This window comes from Aspergillus sclerotioniger, assembly GCF_003184525.1.
Source record: "Aspergillus sclerotioniger CBS 115572 chromosome Unknown BO94scaffold_7, whole genome shotgun sequence".
Classification (NCBI taxonomy): Eukaryota; Fungi; Ascomycota; class Eurotiomycetes; order Eurotiales; family Aspergillaceae; genus Aspergillus; species Aspergillus sclerotioniger.
Window position 1 is genome coordinate 638947 of NW_020290997.1, and position 18757 is coordinate 657703.

The window sequence follows — 18757 nt, forward strand, 5'->3', positions numbered from 1 at the left end:
GTGGCACAGCCCTAAACCCTACCCTCTCCACCAATCACCGCCCGCAGCCGCTATGACGCATTTGTCAGACGGGCGGCAATATCCATTGTACTCATTCTTGATCCTGCTGGGATATCAACTCGAGAAGTGAGTCAACAGGATCCAAGTGATGGGATACCGGTCTTTTAACTAGTGCTTACAAAATGGACTATGTGACTCATGTGGAGCGCATCTACCGGATCTCCGGATCGCGATGATGCGACCGCGCTATCGTCCAGTCACTCCTACAGTCTTATCTACAGCGTCAAAAGAGGAAACCCAATATAGATGTAAAGTTCATTCTGTCATTATCTAAATCGTGCCGTGACGGTGTACATCATGGCATTCCGCCGTTCAGACATAACATGAAATCATTGACAAAGCTTTACACCTACTGGCTAGAGAGGATGTCGGAGTCACCGGCATCGAGGATAGCCATGGTGGAGGTGCGGAAGAGCTTACCGCAGGCGGTACCGAGCTCAATCTGTACGCCAACTAGTTAGTCTAGTGTTCCCACTGAAGGATGGTGGTATCCGTGTTGACAGAGGCTTCTTCAAGGCCCAGACCTGGAACCTCTGCTCCACACAGATCCCACCAGACAAATAGGTCGTATGGCACTCACGTTGTTTCCGGAGAAGTGGTGGACGGGAGCCTTGGCAAGCATGGCGTAGTACTCAAGCTCACTCTTGCGGAGAGGAGGAGTGTTGGCAGCGATGATGACCAGCTTGGCCTTGCCGGACTGTTGGTTATATTATTAGTCGACCGTTCATCCGTGTTGTAATTCCTGTTGACCCAGGAAGCTGCTGGTGTACTTACGCGGAGGGTCTTGATGGTGGACTTGTAGCCGAGGGTGACTGGACGAATAATTAGAGACTGTCGAAGATGTCTGAGGTTGCAAATTCTAATATAAACGTACCCTTTCCGGACTTCATCACAAGCGCCAGGCGCGAGTTGATGGTGTCACCGGTCTTCTTGCTCTTGGGGGCCATCGTTACGCTGAAGTTGAACTAAACTTCTGCATGATCAATTTCAATCAGCATTGGTTCACTCCGCCAATACCAAACCCAGCTAATAATGCAACCGCCTATCTCGACCATGACAGAAAATCTGACAATGATCAAGTGAAGCGGGCAATCAGCCGTAGCTTGCGGGGGAATACCACATACCTAAAGGTTTAATGTGGTTGTCGAGAGAAGTGCGCTCCGGCCTCGTCTTTTCAGATTGGGATGAGTAGAGAAAACCTATCACCCGCCCTTTTTTGTGGGTTTGACGAATGTCGGACGGCAATTCCTCCGTTCCGCCGCGGCTGACTCATCACCGGATTCCAGAAGATGGTCTTGCACGTGACTTATCCCGCCGTCGAAATGGTGGATTGGATGTGCTGAGATGTTTCTCTCGTTTTATATCCACCTGTCTCGATCATAGTGTACACGGGGTGGTGTTAAACTTTGGTTCCAACGGAATTCGGTTTCATTCTCGTACATCTCGTCATGTCATTAATCCAAGAGTCGATATTTCCGCCTTTCATGGAGCGGACTGTCAAGCAAAAGTATACTATCGTGCCCGAAGTGGTTTTACGACTCTGTCTCTTGATAAACATCAACAGCAGAGGGATACTCTGATGCGGAACAATAACATTGCTTGCTCATGACCTCAAGTTTGCGGTTGCGATCCTTCATATGTAATCAAACAGAATCGCAGATCTGATTACTCTAAAAAGATTGGAATATGTACCATTCCCCAAATTCACACCATGACTCGAGATTGCCCCTCACTTCGCCTCCACTTTACTGGCATGGTGCAGGAATGCCTTGTTCTCATCGATCCATCGACGCCGGGATAACTGACTCATAATACTGGATAGCCTGGGTTGAGTGCGTTGCTAGGACTCCTGCCCTTGACATAAGTAAGGGGACTGATTCCCGCGTGGTGGTAGTGAAATTCCGATCTCTGCTGTGCCCTAGATAGACAAAGGCTTGCTTGCACTTTGCGGTAGATACTTCCGGGATATGATGGTACGGTTAAACAAACTACCCGATCGACTTCGCCCATATACTATTATGGATTGTAAGTAAGTCCGGTAACATCGCTCACTCTGTCGAAACCTTGCCGCAGCTGAGAAGACATCCTGGGAAGTATAGCTTTGCTTAGATTTGCAAGACTAGAGTCGGACCATGGAATAGTCAGCACTAGATATAAGAACTCTTTTGATTGTCTTTTGCTTTTAAGTGGAATAGGTGATGAGGCAGACAACCCAAGTATGGTTGGCAGTCTACTTGCATTTAACAAGTAATAGCCAAGCTACCTAGTCGGTGCCAGTCACATCCTTGACGAGCTTTCTAGATACCGTGAAAGCCCTCTCAACTAGGTCACTAGTATAATCGCGATGCTTCTGCCTGATCAAATTTGGCTAATGTCCAACATGCCACCTTGCCTACCAGTGATATTCACTCGTTGTGTTTCAAGTCAAGCAGAGACTCTATTCTTATACTTTCGAAGAGTTTCTTGAGGAATGATACCCAATTCATTCTTTATGTCTAAGGTTAGCTGAAGTGGAGTCCGGCACCTGCATTCCGCGGTGCTAAACGTAGGGTAGAAAGCCATAGAATAATAGCACATGAGAATATTAGTCTTGTTAATGAGGTTTAATATTCGGAAATAGGGGTAGACCAAGGGAGTATTTCCACAAACGACTGATCAGGCGATATGTGTAGATATAGGAGGCTTCAGGGGCTGCGGAATAACACATAACATTCAATATATAGATATGGCACAGGCCCGTCACTTGACGGGGCATGTCCCTTAAAGGAGAAATTGCCAGCAATACTCCGGAAGAAACTCTGACACCTCCCAAATTAAATAGTCTTGGTTTTCTCTGCTGTCACACGGCCTGTCTGCCACATCTGTACCTACGGGTAACATCTACTAAGAATCCGATACTCGCCCCCTACGCTGGCTTGTACTCAACGTACAACACATGGATGCTATCTGGCTCTCCGGAAGGCCCTGTTAAACACGGATGACTGCACTTCGTAGTCCTGGTAACTGGAACTGTACATCTGTTGGAGAGAACCTTACATAAGTGGCCCGAAGTCAGCCCTGGATGCATGGCCGGAAACCGTCACAACGGACGCGGCGCAGGATGTAAGTTTTGTCCGCCCCCCCTGAGGGCGAAAATACATGATTGGATGGCAGGGATAATTGCGCTGATGGATACGATGGGGACTCGGCTTAGACTGACAGATGGCTGGACCCTGTACGCCGCAAGGAACTCAAGGCGCATTGCTATCTTTATCGTTGCCATGTGTTGGCTGTGTTGTCGCCTAGGTGAGGGCCCCGGGTTGGTGTGTTTGGTACGGAGTATTGATGTTGGCTTTTCGCCGCAAGTGAGGGCCATTGCATCCGCCTGGGATGGAGGAATACCGTGGATTCAGGATTGAAGTACATACATACTAGATACTAGATGACCGTGAGTGTAGGTATTCAACGGAGGGAAATGTAACAGTCATTCTATGTGGTCATTACTGTTCGAGAATCCGAGAAAAGGGGAGGCCTTGTGTAACGTTGGTAATAATACCTCACGACGGCGGAGTCTGGAGTTAGCCCCGGCTGAGAAGTCCCCAGGCCAACAAGGCCCCAACCGGTCACGTACGGTAAAACCCCGGGCTAAGCCTGGCAAATACGGCCGTTCCCATCGACAGCCCGGCAGTGGACATCGTGCCCATCAACCCAATCGAATGAAATGCGCCCACCGGTTCCCATTAATCTTCTTTTCTCCCCCCTCTAAAGTTTTTCTCCTTCCCTCATGTTGGTCGGATCCATCCCTAACTTGCGATCCATCCGCCAGGCCTTGTCTGCGTATTTATTCTTCCCCTTGTCCTTGCTTGGTGCCTTCGAGTTCATCTTCCTCGACGGAGGCTAGCCGGGCCAGCCATTCTGAACCCATCCTCCTTCCCCCCCACCGAGATAGTCACCTTAGTGCCCACTGTGTTTTGACCGCTACAACTGCTCCTCGGCCTCCGTTCCTTAAATTTATCGACTTAATTTCCCGGCTGTTTCATACCAGTTTTAAACCCCAGAGGCCTTTCTTCCCGTTCCCCTTTCTGGGTCGCTTTGCGTCTCTTGGAATCAACTTACGTTTCTGGTGTGACCATCATTGTCGGTGAACATGTCTGCGACACCTCGCAAGCCCAGTACTTCGGGCAATTCCACCAAATCCTCGACTGCAGACAGTCATACGGTCAACGGCGCTTCATCGCGAACACACACCAGAACTCCCAGTACATCGACAAATGGCGTTCCTCGTTCCCCCTCCCTTCGGGCTTCGACTCCGGTCTCTGCGCGTGCTGCGGCTCGGAAACCTGCTCGCTCCAATCTAAGCACATCGAGTGCCCCGAAAGTTACGCCCAGCCAGTCCGATGAAGAGGCTCGGGCTCAGAATGCAGCGCTCATCGACGACCTTAAGGAGCAGCTGCAGAAAGCCGAAACGGCATCGGAGCAATACCGCAAGCAGTTGGGTGTCCTTCAGATGCGGCTTGATGAGGCGGTCAGCGAGCAAGGCAAGTTGGAGGACCAGAGCCATGAGAGAGATAGCAAGATTGAGGCCCTGAATGGTGAGATCCGTGAACATGTCCGCCAGATTCGCGACCTTGAGCAGGCACATGACCTGGAACGCAATGCAATGCTGCAGGAGAAGGAACAGCAGGCTAGTCGAGAAGAGGAGATGCAAGCCACCATCCAGCGCCTGAAGGAGTCGCTGGCTCAGAAGGAGCGGGCCAATGCCGTCGATGCGGATAAAAGTGTGTCTCGCTCTTGTAAGAAGATTCCTTTCTTCTTATCCCCCTTCCTCTCTCCTATAGTGAATTTTTCTAACACGTTTCTTTAGCAAGTTTCCGCAACCGAGGGTCACCGGACGTCGATGGACAATTCGCGCCCTCTTCCCAGATCGAGCGAAGCCCTTCGCGCAACAACTCTAAGCTTCTTTTGCAGAAGGATAAGTTGATTGAGTCTCTCCGACTCGAGCTGGCTGAGTCCCAAATCAAGCTCGTCGAGATGGAAAATAAGGGTGGTGGCAGACAGCGGGAGTTGGAGAAGGAGCTTCTGGAAGCCCGTATGGCTAATGCCCGCTTGATGGAGGATAACGAAAGCTACCAATTGCTCCTCAGTGAGAGAACCCTGAACGGTGACTTCACCAAGGGTGACTTCATGCAGCAAGCCCATCCAGACACTGCGGAAGACATCAAGGAGTCTGGCAGCGGCTTGGGTTCCTTGGCTGATGAGCTTGAGTCTGTCGATGCTAGAGCGGAAACAGATAACAACCGCAAGCTTGAGACGGAGATCAAGGCACTCAAGGATCAGAACAAGGCTCTCACGCTTTATATCGAGCGCATCATCAGCCGCCTCCTGCAGCACGATGGTTTCGAGACCATCCTTGACAAGAATGAGAATGACCCCCCAGCCAAGCCGATGCTGGCGCACAGCAACAAAGAGCTTCCGCCAACCCCCCCTGAGAAGGATGATGCTCAGTCGTTCCTCCAGAGAGCCAAGTCAGTCGTCCACGCTCCGAATAGTCGGCCTATCACTCAGCCGCGGTCGCGTCCCACCAGTTATATGCCGCCCCCGACCAGCGTGCCAACCGCCCATGAGAACCCGGAGACGGCTCCTAGCATTCCCCTTCGTGCTCAGTCGATTCGGGGCCACCGCCGCACGAGGTCGGAACAAACAGACGTCGGTGCCGCATCTGTCGTTGGTCAGATGTATCGGGGACGTAACTCGGGTGGTCCGATTAGCCCTACCCTCATGGGGCCTGGGTCTCGCCAAAGCGCATTCTCTGGGGCGAGTATCATGTCGAGTATGAGTGCTGGTGGTCGTGCCCCGTCTCTCTCTAGTCAGCCGGAGCACAGCCGTTTAAGTAGCTCGGATAGTATCACGAGCGACCCTGCTGGTGACACGGCATCCACAGGTGCAACCTCAAGCTCCCCACGTTCAAGCACCGGCATGACCAACTATACCGGGGCAGTGATGACTCAGAACAGATTGCGCCCCCTGCGACTTGTCAGCGAGACCAAATTGGCTGAGGAAGAGGAAGCTGCACGCAAGAAGGCTAACCGAGGAAGTTGGATCTCGTGGTTCAACCGTCCCAATCCCGGTGAAACCACCCAGCCTTCAACCTGAGCGTGCTAGGCTCCTGAGAAATGTGGGGTAATTTCCTGCCTGCAGCTAGGGGGAATTCCTGCTCTTTGTGTTATTCACATCTAATTTGCATGATCTTCTCGGTCCTTGATGGCGGGTTCTTGACCGCTACGGTTGAACGCTAACATTCTTCTTCGGTGTTGATCATCATCCTGGTGTTGAGCCGATATGGCCCAGTTTGCCCTTCCGAGCAGCTGGCACTTTTCGCGTCCATTTTATTGCTATTTATTTATATTGGAAATGTGATAGACGACCACATTGAAACGTTGTGATGATGCCAGACATGGGTATTGCTTGGACACTCCTTTTACCCCCCACAGTGACTACTCTCGGACGCGACGAATCTGCTTGCTTGTTGATGCCCCTCCTTCTTTGATGAACATATGGTCTATACTCCATTCTGCGAGTGAAATTGTCTTGTGCTATTTGTCGTTAATGATGCTGTCTAGAACTTGTATTATAGAGATAGTGAGTAAATACGAATACATATCGAATACCGGATTCTACCTGTAAAGCCACTTTGAAGTACTTCATTTGCGAAGCGCGCAGCAACTTAGGTATACTAGGTCCGGTCCTGCTAGAGAAGTTTCCAGCTCCGTGGCTTCTTATTAGTCCAATGACTTGCATAAATTCTGCTTTCCTATTGGCTTATTTGACCACTTGTGATGTCTTACTATATATTGCTTCTACTCACCGCTTCAGCCTGGGGTACCTAATTCATGGCTTCCGAGGACCCCTTGTGATGTATGCTCAAACTGTAGGTCTAAATCAAGTACCGTATTTTAGGATGCTTAGCAAAGCCCTTTCAAAGTGCTTGGTTGAGTCCTTTGAAAGTACTTGGTTGGACCCTCTAGAAGTGTTTGGTGTTTGATAGAGGCCTTTACATAGGCCTGACAGAGACCTTTAAGATGTGCTTGATGGAGTTCTTTGGCTATACAGAATGTCATTACCTACGTGCTTTTAGAGATGCGTTATGTGATGCTTACTGAGGCGCTTTGCAACCGCGGCCGTCTGCAGGCCAGGACCTAGTACTGCACCCACTGTTGATCGAAGTAAGTCGAGGGGCTGATCTCCTGTATACCCCGGAACAACGTTCGGGCGGCATCCGGATTGCGGCTAGCTTGACGGTAAATAGTTGGACTCCGATTACAACCCCGGAGCTGTCACCACATTGCCAGTCTGATATCTCATTGCCCACCATGCCCGGCTCTCTTTCGCTTTTCTCCGTCAATGCTGTCCTTTTGATGTCGGCCGACGATGGCTCTCGCATCTTCGCCAAATACTACTCTCCTCCTCACCCCCCGGCCGGTGCTGCTCCGAACTCGACTGACTACCCCGGAGCAAACCCCTATCCTACCCTGAAAGAGCAGAAGGCATTCGAGCAAGGCCTTCTTGATAAGACCAACAAGCAGACCAGTGATGTGATTCTGTACGATAACCGGATAGTTGTCTTCAAGATGGAGAGCGACGTTATGCTCTACGTGGTGGGAAGTGCCGATGAGAACGAGGTGCTACTCTACAATGTAGTCTTGTCACTAAGAGATGCCCTGGGAATTCTTTTCAAGTATGGTTTTTTTTTACCTGATGAGGCTGGGGCAATTGCTAACTATTCTGGCCTTCAGGGGCGCAACCGACAAGCGCACAATCGTCGAGAACTACGACCTGGTCGCCCTGGCCATCGACGAGATCATCGACGACGGAATCATTTTGGAAACCGACCCTGTGCTGATCGCCTCGCGCGTAAGCCGCGCCCCTGCCCCCGATGCGCCGAACCTGAAGAGCATCGATCTGTCCGAACAAGGTCTGCTCAATGCCTGGGAGCTTGGAAAGCGGCGTCTTGCGGAGGGATTGCGACAGATGTAAATGGCGTATCTGATTATTGACGTTGACGGTCTTGCCCTTCTATTGATGCATTCTGATGTGCCTTTTCCTTTCTGTCCCACTATATCTTTTGCTGTCTTATCCGGCTGGTCCTGGCGTGGTATTGTGCGCATTGCTCATTGTTTAATCATGTCCATTTATAACATTATTATCCCCGCATTTCTTCGCTGCGGGGGCTGAGGTACCGATAGAGATACTCCTTCATGTTTTGCTGCGAGAATACTGTACTTCTTATCTAGTATTGAGGGGCTACCCATGAGCGTATGCACCAGCAGATGGCAACCTGGGGTCATAGGAAGATGTATAGCACGCGTGTAATCGGCAGGGCCAGATGCAGTGCACCATGCATAGAAAGATGCGATAAACCCATGTGGTGGAGGGAGTGAAGGTGATGGACCGTCATGGAAAGCCATGCCTCGATAGGCGAAAAGCGCCCCGCATACGTCACGCCCGCCTGTCCGAACGGGTGCAAAACTCTTGACCACCGCATCAGCTCAGCGCAACAGCTTCGTTCTCTGGGGAACAGGACAAAGGACACTCGAAGATGAAGCAGAGATTTTCGTCCTTGGATGTCAAGGTCTGCAGCCCGAGCAGCTCCCCTTTGTCGACAGCCGCAAGGACTCACACAACACCAGGTCATCTCCCAGGAACTTGCATCGGAGTTAGTCAACCTGCGAGTTTCGAACATCTACGACCTTTCCTCGGTAGGTGAATATTCCCTCGCAGCGTGTACTCTACCTAAACATTCCTCCTCTCTATGTAGCGAATTTTCCTTCTTAAACTCGCCAAACCCGACCATCGCAAACAGCTCGTTGTCGACTCCGGATTCCGCTGCCATGTCACCCAATACTCCCGAGCGACCGCGTCAGCGCCCACTCCGTTCGTGACGCGCATGCGCAAATTCCTCAAGTCGCGAAGAGTCACCTCTATTCAGCAGATAGGTACGGATCGGATCATCGACTTCTCCTTCAGCGATGGCATGTACCACATGTTCCTGGAGTTCTTTGCCGGCGGCAACATCATCATCACGGATCGCGAGTACAATATCCTTGCGCTGTTCCGGCAGGTTCCTGCCGGCGATGGACAGGAGGAGACTCGCGTCGGACTTAAGTACACAATTACTAACAAACAGAATTATCACGGTGTTCCCGATATCACGCTAGAGAGGGTCAAGGAGACCGTGGAGAAGGCAAAGGCCCTGTTTGCGCAAGAGGGCAATGCGCCGAAGAAGGTCAAGAAGAAGAATGTGGATATGTTGCGCAAGGCTTTGTCCCAGGGATTTCCGGAATACCCTCCCCTACTGCTGGACCATGCGTTTGCCGTGAAGGCGGTTAACCCCGCTACCCCGCTCGACGAGGTTCTCCAGAATGAGGCTCTTTTGCAGAAGGTCGTGGATGTTTTGGAGGAGGCGAGAGGCGAAACGGCGAAATTGGCTACTGAGCAAAATCATCCGGGGTATATCGTGGCGAAGGAGGATACCAGACCAGTTCCTGAATCGACGTCTCAGGATGAGGCTTCCTCTAAGAAGCCGGCGCTTCTCTATGAAGACTTCCATCCTTTTAAGCCCCGCCAGTTTGAAGGAAAGCCAGGTGTTACCATCTTGGAGTTCCCTTCCTTCAATGCTACAGTCGACGAGTACTTTTCATCAATTGAAACGCAGAAGTTGGAGTCGCGGCTCACGGAGCGTGAAGAGGCCGCGAAGAAGAAGCTTGATGCCGTCAGACAAGAGCATGCGAAGCGCATTGGTGCCCTTAAGGAGGTCCAGGAATTGCATATTCGCAAGGCGGCTGCCATTGAAGACAATGTCTACCGGGTTCAAGAAGCTATGGATGCGGTAAATGGCCTTATTGCTCAGGGCATGGACTGGGTTGAAATTGCTCGCCTCATTGAGATGGAGCATGGCAGGGGAAACCCAGTGGCGGGTATCATCAAACTGCCATTAAAGCTTCATGAGAACACAATCACATTGCTACTTGGAGAGGCGGGCGAAGAACAGGACGAAGGCGAGGAGCTATTTTCCGACGATGAGTCTGCCTCAGAAGATGAACAGGAGGCAGCGGGCAAGGCACAGCAACAGTCGAATATGCTGACAATTGACATTGATCTTGGACTTTCTCCTTGGGCTAACGCAACCCAGTACTATGAGCAAAAGAAAATGGCTGCCGTGAAGGAGCAAAGGACAACGCAATCTTCAACTAAGGCACTCAAGAGTCACGAGAAGAAAGTGACGGATGATTTGAAGCGGAACTTGAAGCAGGAGAAGCAAATCCTTCGGCCTGCTAGAAAGCCTTTCTGGTTTGAGAAATTCCTCTTTTTCATCTCGTCGGAGGGATACCTGGTCTTGGGGTATGTGTGATTTATACCGATCTGTGGTTTATGACCTGATCTAATGATGACAGTGGCCGCGATGCGATGCAGAGTGAAATGCTCTACCGCCGTTACCTCAAGAAAGGTGATGTCTTCGTTCATGCCGATCTACAAGGTGCTACGCCGATGATCGTCAAGAACAGAGCTAACTCGCCCAATGCACCTATTCCTCCGAGCACCCTCTCGCAAGCTGGTAATCTCTGCGTTGCTACGTCCAGTGCTTGGGACTCCAAAGCAGTTATGGCAGCTTTTTGGGTCAACGCGAGCCAAGTCACTAAGACTGCCGATGTGGGAGGCATCCTCCCTACCGGCGAGTTCCTCATCAAGGGCGAGAAGAACTTCTTGGCTCCTTCGCAGCTCGTCTTAGGATTTGCGGTCATGTTCCAGGTCAGCAAGGAGAGTCTCCGGAACCATAAGATGCACCGATTTGACGATCCTGCGGCCACAGATGTGCCCGTGGGAGATCTTGAAACGGAAAAGAAAGTAGAGGGCAAGCCCACTGTCGAGCAAGAAGCGCAGGTTACTAAGCCTGATGAGCCGGTCGAAGCCGAGCAGGTGCAGAGCGCCGAGTCTGACGATGAGCAAGAGGATGATAATGCGATTCCGGCTAGAAATCCGTTGCAACGCGGGTCGTCCGAGCCCGTTCAAACAGCGTCGGGTGCATCGACCGAAACTCAAAATGCCCAACCCAATGAAGAAGAGGACGAAGAGAAGGAGGAAGAGGTTGAGGAGCGGAATGGTAACCCTGAAGACGAGAGTGTGGCCTCGCCACAAACCCACAACATGCGGCAACTTTCAGCAAGAGAAAGGCGGCAGGTCCGAAAAGGGAATTCCCCAGAGGTGCTGGATGGGGATACCAAGGGGAACCCAGCATCTAACGGGACGTCGGCAAAATCAGCGAATACCAAACAAGCTTCTGGTCCAAGCCGGGGCAAAAAGGCCAAAGCAAAGAAGGCTGCGGCCAAGTACGCTGATCAGGATGAAGAGGATCGTGAATTGGCTCTTCGCTTGCTAGGCGCCAAGAGTGCCAAAGCTGAAAAGGCTGCCGCAGAAGCCGAGGCCAAGGCCAAGCGTGAAAGAGAAGCAGAGGAAGCGAAGAAACGACGCAGAGCGCAGCATGAGCGTGCTGCCGAAGCGGAGCGTAAACGACAGGCTCTCTTTGAGGGCAGTGTTGATGACTACGACGAAGAAACCGCGGCTACAGAGGCGGCAGACCTGGAATGGATCCCCGCGTTGATTGGCACTCCTCATCCGGAGGATGAGATTCTCGCCGCCATCCCCGTGTGTGCTCCCTGGGCCGCACTGGGTCGGTATAAGTACCGGACCAAGTTACAGCCCGGTGCAGTGAAGAAGGGCAAGGCTGTCAAGGAGATCATCGGGCGGTGGGTAGCCGAAACGACAACTGGAAAGGTCAAGAAGGAACACGCTGAAGACGCTGGCATCGACCGAGCTACAGCCGAGAAGCTTCGTGCGCGGGAAGGAGACCTGATCAAGGGGTGGAAGGATACTGAGGTCATCAACAGCGTTCCCGTTGGCAAGGTGCGCATCATGGCAGGACCATCTCCCAGTGGAGGCGACAAGGGTAAGGGCAAAGGGGGCGGTGGCGGTGGGAACAAGGGAGGAAAAGGGGGCAAGAAGACATAGATGCCTGGACTTGGTCGATTGGGTATCTCCCGATATACATCCCACTATGGTCTACGAAGTACATAGTAGTACTGCATTGATTGGGTGTGGACTAATTCGATCAGGCCACTGGTGACGATGAGGGTTCAAGGAACAAGTAAATGTGTACAGGCACATACTTACATTTCACACATCCATTCTCTGCATTTTATTGGCCGTGTTCTGTATGTAGATGATGTCGCGTTGGGCCCAAACAAGAAACAACCGGAAAAAGGCTGGAATCTGGGCTGGTCTGCTTAGTCACAGGCACGACGTCATCGCGAAGATTTTCGAGTTGATCTTCGCCGACATCCAGAAGCGCCCCCCAACCCCCCAAAGTCGCAATTGTCTGGCAGCAATCGCTCGGGCCGGACAAGACAGTGGAGCAGACTGCCAGCAGAACCCCCGAATCAGAACTCGCGCCAGACCAGATCGCTTCTTCCCTTCCCCCCCACCACCGCGAATTTTGTCGCCTATACTAGTTTCTATACGAGCCGTGACTCACCCCCGCGATCACCTTGTTCCTCTGCTCTGTCCGGGGAACGAATACCACCAGTCAATCTGGTTCTGCTCCTGTCTCGCCTCATTGCTGGCGGTCTCCCGCGCAGCTTTGCGAGGTTCGCTTCCACCACAGCCACCATGACGCCCACAGCTTCCACCCGAATCGTGTCGGTCCGCCGACTCAACAAAGAAGGCCCCGGAGATCGATCTCTCGCCGAGTGGTGGGTCAACGAGCGCGATAATCATACCCCAGAAGCAGTTGCCATCGAGGAAGCGGCGCAACTCCTCCGAACCAGCGATATCCCGGTGGCTTTCCCTACGGAGACGGTGTATGGACTAGGCGCAGACGCAACACGGAGTGCTGCCGTGCAAGGGATCTACAAGGCGAAGCAAAGGCCGTCGGACAACCCATTAATCATACACATCGACTCGCTTGGTATGCTGGAGCGAATACTCAACCCCGAGCAGGAGAGCCCCACGCGCATCACGACGACCGCGAAGAACGCCATTCCCGCCATCTACGACTCCGTCATTTCTCGCTTCTGGCCCGGCCCTCTTACTATCCTCCTCAACAACCCCTCCGGTTCCCCTCTCGCGCGCGAAGTCACTTCCAAGCTCACTACATTTGGTGTGCGCATGCCCTCATCCCCGCTCGCGCGCTTGCTGATCCATGTGACGGATCGGCCTCTGGCGGCTCCCTCGGCCAACGCATCGACCAAGCCCTCCCCGACGGCGGCAGAACACGTATACCATGATCTGGAGGGTCGCATTGAGCTTATCCTCGATGGCGGCTCCTGTGGTGTCGGAGTTGAGAGTACGGTAATCGACGGGCTGTCCGATCCTCCGGCTATTCTTCGACCGGGCGGTATTGGTATCGAGGAGCTACGGGAATGCCCTGGGTGGGAGAATGTACAGGTAGGATACCATGACGGCACGCTTGATGTAAAAGAGGTTCCTCGCGCACCGGGCATGAAGTACCGACACTACTCACCCAAGGCGCGGGTGGTGCTTTTCGAGGCCGGTTCGGATGAGCAATGCGTCGCAAAACATATCCGCAAGGACCTGGAAGATTCGGCGATCGGGGCGCATATGATCGGAGTGGTGCGCACACGAAACTGGAAGCGGGGCATGGGGTTGCTATCCGAGGATGAAATGCAGAAGACTCTGAAGCAAATCCCGTCCCTCGTGGATGAGCTGGTAGGGTTCTCTGTTCCGGTGAGCAACAAGGTCAACGGCTGCACCGCTACCAAAGAGACCTTCGACTGCCACCTGGGCACGGACATCAAGTCCATTGCGCAGGGCTTGTTCTCCGCGCTGCGAGCAATGGATGAAATGGAGGTAGACGTCATTTATGTCGAGGGGGTGCCCGACCAGCAGGGCGATCTGGCAGCTGCCGTCATGAACCGGCTGCGCAAAGCCGCTGGAGCGGAACTTCGGGTATAATAATCATCAAGGAGGGAGGTTATAGATTGCATCTTGGCTACATATCTTGGGCTTTACTGCGTTGGCTAGATGTTATAAAATATAGGTTACGAATTAGCATGAATGACAGCAACTAGAGCATGGTTTCACAGTTTGATATGAGCATTAGTAGAAATTATTCCCCGGTATGGACCGAGATAAAAAGGATCAATATAGATTTTAGGGCTGAACAACCGACCCGAAAACGCAAATCTTCTAGAAGCATTCATTTTATTACTCTTTCGATGGACTACTAAATACCATACCATCTATCACGATCGTCCTTATCGGGGCCTTCTTGTCCCCAAGCAAGCAAGTCTCCGTTCTCCGGCGCCGCATCGGCCGTCTCCGACTCGGCGCGCTTCCGGGCCACGAGCAGAAATCGGCGCATGGGAAACAAGCTTATCGTCGCAGCCTGACGAACCCGCTGCAAGTGGGTCGTCAGGAACCCGGCCGAGCCATTGAGCGTTGAGGGCATCGCAGATGCAATCCACCGCTGGGCCGTTGAAGTTTGACCAGCCCTGACTGAGTCAATCGTCATCTCCACTCCTCCGAGGCAACATTTTCTGGATGGCTGTGATACCATCGCCTCCTTCTCTCTTTCTAGTTCCTATATCTACCTCTTGATCCGCCGCTCTTTTCTTTCCCATTCTTTACTAAAAAAAAATTTCCTACTCTTTCTCTAATCTTGCCCCCTCTATACCCATCAAGCTATACCCCTCCAACCACCAAAATGTGTCAATCCACCTGGCACGACTTCCTCCGGGGCCTCCCCAAATGCGAACACCACGTGCATCTGGAAGGCTGCCTCACCCCGGAACTAATCTTCCAACTGGCCTCGAAAAACGCCGTCCAACTGCCCGCTACCCCCGAATACACCTCCATCGAGACCCTCACCCAGCGGTACGGAAACTTCACCTCCCTCGACGACTTCCTCCACTTCTACTTCATCGGGATGTCTGTCCTCCAGCACGAATCCGACTTCTCCGACCTAGCTTGGGCCTATTTCCAAAAGGCGCACGCCGACGGCGTCCACCACGCCGAAGTCTTCTTCGACCCGCAAGTGCACCAAGACCGGGGCATCGCGTACGAGACCATCATCTCCGGGTTCGTGGCGGGGTGTCAACGCGCGGAAAAAGAACTCGGACTTTCAACTCGCCTCATTCTTTGCTTTGTGAGGCACTTGTCGGTTGATTCGGCGAAGGAGACGTATGCGAAGATTCTGGACAATGGGCATTTTGAGTCTGATACGGTGCATGGGCTGGGGTGGAGTTCGTCGGAGGTGGGTCCGCCGAAGGATATGTTTAGGGAGATTTATGCGTCTGCGAGGGAGAGGGGGGTGAGGTTGACGGCTCATGCTGGGGAGGAGGGCGATCCGACGTATATTAGTACGGCGTTGGAGTTGGGGGCGAGGAGGATTGATCATGGGATTCGGTTGGTGGAGGATCCGGTGTTGATGGAACGGATTGCGCGGGAGGGCATTCTGCTCACGGTTTGTCCGTTGTCGAACGTGCAGTTGAAGTGTGTGAAGGAGGTTGGGGAGGTGCCGATTCGGAAGTTCTTGGATGCTGGGGTCAAGTTCTCGATTAATAGTGATGATCCGGCGTATTTTGGGGGGTATATTTTGGATAATTATTGTGCGGTGCAGGAGGCGTTTGGGTTGTCGGTTGAGGAGTGGAAGGTTATTGCGGTGAATAGTGTGAGTGAGAGTTGGATTGAGGAGGAGAGGAAGATGGAGTTGTTGGGTAGGATTGAGGATCATGTGGTGAGGTTTGCGGAGTTGGTGGTTTAGATGGGAGATGGGGAGGGATAATGTTATATGCAACTTATGAGTAGATGATAGATACTATATATCCAGGAGAGAGGGTAATGATTGCATTTGATGTCTGATTTTATTGAAGGAGTGGAAGGACTGTAGAAGGGAGGAAGAGAGTAGTATGTAGCAGTTTAGCTATTGTTTATTTGATAGTTATATGAAGTCCTTATAGATAACCAGATACTAGATAGTAGACTGATAGTTATGATATCCACGTCAACATGACTAAGATCCACGAGTTGTGGCACCGTGGCGCGTCAACCACAAGATAAGCCAAGTCCATAGAAGCGCATCGTATCGACCTTGGAAGAATAAGAACGCCGCCAACCATGTCCGCGCTGGCTTGTTGCATCCCCCGCATGCGCACCTCGCAGTCTTTCCGCAACTGCCACTCCTACAGATTGTTTCGGACATTATCGTTATCCAGATCCCCGCGCTCACTCGGGTTGTCTTTGCCAACATCTTCTACACGCCTTACTTCTACAAGCATCAGTAACACCACCCCTCAATCCATAAATATCTCCTCTCTGCATATCCACCAAACTCGGACCATGTCCTCAGCCGCCATCCCCGACCGCTACAAGCTGGTCTACTTCGTCCCACATTCCCATCACGAGGCCTGCAAAGAAGCCATCTTCGCGACCGGTGCTGGAACCTTCCCTGGAGGCAAGTATAAAAGGGTCTGTTTCCAAGTGCCAGGACTGGGTCAATTTCTGCCGTCGGAGGGTGCGAACCCCGCCATTGGCGAGGTCGGAAAGGTCGAGACGGTCGAGGAGATGAAGGTGGAAGTGATGTGTCTGGGGCGGGAAATTATGCTGCAGGCCGTGGAGGCTTTGGTCAAGGCCCATCCGTATGAAGAGGTCGTGTATGAGGTGTATAAGATGGAGAATGTGTAATGGAACTCATGGAGGATGAGCTGGGTTATGAAGCTAGATTATGTGTCACGATGGCGTTTTGGAGGGGTTGAGTCGGAGAGGTGCCTGTTGTTAGTCTCGAATACTCCATAATCCCAAATTAATCCATCGAAATGATCGTCTCGATGAATCGAAGCGCATGGTGAGGTCGGTGTTGTTGATAATGAGGTTGCGAGGAATCGTTCATTGGCACAAGGCGGGAGTAATCTGTCGGCGCTGATTGGTCAGCCGCAGCTTCCGCAAAACGCCTCTTCGACTCCAAGTCGGTTGTTCACCTTCAATCCATCAGATCGACCCTCCAGCCCTCCTCCCATACCCCCATTCCCTCCCCTCTGCCAGCAATGGCCTCCAAATTCTTCCCCGCCGTCCCGCGGACTGGCCGCCAGCTCTTCCAGCAGATCCCCAAGACCCAATTCAGACCCTTCTCGGCTGGTCCGCAACGCTACAGCGACTCCCTTGCCGTGGTATGTTCAGAGACATCATGATCACCTTTTCGGCTTCCGCGGCATGCCCGGATAGTGCTCCGCTTTGCAATTGAGCGGAAGGAAGGGAAATGTTTTGCAGAAATGTCAATGCTGACCAGTTGACTTTTCCAGCACCGCAACAAAGGCGACAACAACCCGTCCGTTCCGTTCAAGTTCTCCGACCAGAGCCTCAAACTCATCGATGAGATCCTCAAGCGCTATCCCCCCCAGTACAAGAAGGCCGCCGTCATGCCGGTGCTGGACGTTGGCCAGCGCCAGCACGGCTACACCAGCATCAGCGTCATGAACGAGGTCGCCCGTCTCCTCGAGATGCCCCCCATGCGTGTCTACGAAGTCGCAACCTTCTATACCATGTACAACCGTGAGCCTGTCGGCAAGTACTTTGTCCAGCTTTGCACAACGGTATGAATTGGACCCTATCTTGCCTGAATTATAATCCACTTGGTGCCATCGCTGACAGTCATCCCAGACACCCTGCCAGCTCGGTGGTTGCGGTAGCGACAAGATTGTCCAGGCGATCACAGAACACCTGGGTATCACCCCCGGACACACCACCAAGGACGGACTCTTCACCTTCATCGAGGTTGAGTGCTTGGGTGCTTGTGTCAACGCCCCCATGGTCCAGATCAACGACGACTACTACGAGGACCTCACCCCCGAATCGATCAAGACCCTCCTCACCGCACTCAAGGAGTCGTCGACTGCCCTCGAGGCTGGCCAGTCCGTCAAGGTGCCCGCTCCGGGTCCCCTGAGTGGAAGAGATACTTGCGAGAACAGCGCGGGATTGACCAACCTGGTCGAGCCCGTGTGGGACCCCGCCACGATGATGAGAAAGGACGGCGCTTTGGATGAGCAAACACAATAATTTAAGATAAACCTATAATTCGAGCAGAGAATATAGTTTTCGATACCGTGCGCTGGATGGTTGCAATCTGTCATGTTCCCTTTTTCCTTTTCTGCCCTGGTTGGTGAACTGGACGGGCCACCAGGCAACGCTTATGTACAGTACGTTGTTTCTGATATTTCTCTTTTGCGTAGGGGAATGTCGGGAGATGGTGGGATTGATTTCAACACCCATAGAGGGTCTCGTTAGCAGTAACCAATGCAGTTTTTCAATGTTCCATGAGGGTCTTCCTGCTCTTCACCCTGACTCTTGCCTGCATGTCCGTGCACCTGCCAGGCCATGGATTGCCACTGCTTAGCGTGCCTTCCTTTGTTGTCCGTGAATACAAGAACCAGACGCGTACACACAGTCTCACGTGGTTCACATCTCTATTTAAGGGGAGGAAGTCCCTGTCAGAGACTAAACTTCTTGTTCTTCCTCATCGACCTCTACTATTGCCCTGGGGTTGCACTGCATGCAAGTAGTGCGACCCCGAGGACTGCCATCAGGATCAGTTACCACATAAGGGTTGGAGCTGCTCTTTCAAATCAACATACTGAAATGGAAGCTCACTATT

The 18757-nt window shown here is 52.3% G+C and overlaps 7 protein-coding genes across 7 annotated transcripts; 6 read left to right on the forward strand and 1 right to left on the reverse strand.

Moving 5' to 3' along the window:
• Positions 1-142: 142 nt before the first annotated feature.
• Positions 143-1238, reverse strand: BO94DRAFT_573347 (60S ribosomal protein eL30). Its single transcript, XM_025614963.1, has 4 exons — positions 935-1238; positions 835-872; positions 641-757; positions 143-502 (listed from the first exon to the last, which is right to left on the reverse strand). The coding sequence occupies exons 1-4, from the start codon at positions 1005-1007 to the stop codon at positions 410-412; spliced, it is 321 nt and encodes a 106-aa protein (XP_025469935.1). The 5' UTR covers positions 1008-1238; the 3' UTR covers positions 143-409.
• Positions 1239-3822: 2584 nt separating this feature from the next.
• On the forward strand, positions 3823-6314 carry BO94DRAFT_362736 (uncharacterized protein). Its single transcript, XM_025607173.1, has 2 exons — positions 3823-4832; positions 4904-6314. Exons 1-2 carry the CDS (start codon positions 4187-4189, stop codon positions 6190-6192), a joined length of 1935 nt encoding a protein of 644 aa, XP_025469936.1. The 5' UTR covers positions 3823-4186; the 3' UTR covers positions 6193-6314.
• Positions 6315-7369: 1055 nt separating this feature from the next.
• On the forward strand, positions 7370-8373 carry BO94DRAFT_532914 (coatomer subunit zeta). The gene is made up of 2 exons (XM_025611220.1): positions 7370-7774; positions 7833-8373. Exons 1-2 carry the CDS (start codon positions 7410-7412, stop codon positions 8071-8073), a joined length of 606 nt encoding a protein of 201 aa, XP_025469937.1. The 5' UTR covers positions 7370-7409; the 3' UTR covers positions 8074-8373.
• Positions 8374-8635: 262 nt separating this feature from the next.
• BO94DRAFT_554714 (uncharacterized protein) lies at positions 8636-14064 on the forward strand (the record flags this gene model as incomplete). The annotated part of the gene is made up of 8 exons (XM_025613736.1): positions 8636-8668; positions 8727-8795; positions 8855-10437; positions 10491-10977; positions 11098-12064; position 12225; positions 12677-12715; positions 12738-14064. 8 exons carry the CDS (start codon positions 8636-8638, stop codon positions 14062-14064), a joined length of 4506 nt encoding a protein of 1501 aa, XP_025469938.1.
• Positions 14065-14555: 491 nt separating this feature from the next.
• aah1 (adenosine deaminase) lies at positions 14556-15965 on the forward strand. Its single transcript, XM_025611221.1, has one exon. It carries the CDS (start codon positions 14816-14818, stop codon positions 15872-15874), a length of 1059 nt encoding a protein of 352 aa, XP_025469939.1. The 5' UTR covers positions 14556-14815; the 3' UTR covers positions 15875-15965.
• A 128-nt stretch (positions 15966-16093) lies between these two features.
• On the forward strand, positions 16094-16970 carry BO94DRAFT_532917 (uncharacterized protein). Its single transcript, XM_025611222.1, has one exon. The coding sequence runs from the start codon at positions 16228-16230 to the stop codon at positions 16792-16794; it is 567 nt and encodes a 188-aa protein (XP_025469940.1). The 5' UTR covers positions 16094-16227; the 3' UTR covers positions 16795-16970.
• Positions 16971-17096: 126 nt separating this feature from the next.
• BO94DRAFT_532919 (complex I 24 kDa subunit family protein) lies at positions 17097-18420 on the forward strand. The gene is made up of 3 exons (XM_025611223.1): positions 17097-17276; positions 17409-17699; positions 17767-18420. The coding sequence occupies exons 1-3, from the start codon at positions 17154-17156 to the stop codon at positions 18160-18162; spliced, it is 810 nt and encodes a 269-aa protein (XP_025469941.1). The 5' UTR covers positions 17097-17153; the 3' UTR covers positions 18163-18420.
• Positions 18421-18757: the final 337 nt, after the last annotated feature.

Coding starts and splice junctions, on each gene's coding strand:
- BO94DRAFT_532919 (XM_025611223.1), top strand. CDS start 17,154: ATGGCCTCCAAATTCTTCCCCGCCGTCCCGCGGACTGGCCGCCAGCTC. Junction 17,277..17,408: donor ACAGCGACTCCCTTGCCGTG/GTATGTTCAGAG, acceptor TGACTTTTCCAG/CACCGCAACAAAGGCGACAA. Junction 17,700..17,766: donor TTGTCCAGCTTTGCACAACG/GTATGAATTGGA, acceptor CAGTCATCCCAG/ACACCCTGCCAGCTCGGTGG.
- BO94DRAFT_362736 (XM_025607173.1), top strand. CDS start 4,187: ATGTCTGCGACACCTCGCAAGCCCAGTACTTCGGGCAATTCCACCAAA. Junction 4,833..4,903: donor TAAAAGTGTGTCTCGCTCTT/GTAAGAAGATTC, acceptor ACGTTTCTTTAG/CAAGTTTCCGCAACCGAGGG.
- aah1 (XM_025611221.1), top strand. CDS start 14,816: ATGTGTCAATCCACCTGGCACGACTTCCTCCGGGGCCTCCCCAAATGC.
- BO94DRAFT_532914 (XM_025611220.1), top strand. CDS start 7,410: ATGCCCGGCTCTCTTTCGCTTTTCTCCGTCAATGCTGTCCTTTTGATG. Junction 7,775..7,832: donor GCCCTGGGAATTCTTTTCAA/GTATGGTTTTTT, acceptor TCTGGCCTTCAG/GGGCGCAACCGACAAGCGCA.
- BO94DRAFT_573347 (XM_025614963.1), bottom strand. CDS start 1,007: ATGGCCCCCAAGAGCAAGAAGACCGGTGACACCATCAACTCGCGCCTG. Junction 873..934: donor TGTGATGAAGTCCGGAAAGG/GTACGTTTATAT, acceptor TTATTCGTCCAG/TCACCCTCGGCTACAAGTCC. Junction 758..834: donor CCACCATCAAGACCCTCCGC/GTAAGTACACCA, acceptor TATAACCAACAG/TCCGGCAAGGCCAAGCTGGT.
- BO94DRAFT_532917 (XM_025611222.1), top strand. CDS start 16,228: ATGTCCGCGCTGGCTTGTTGCATCCCCCGCATGCGCACCTCGCAGTCT.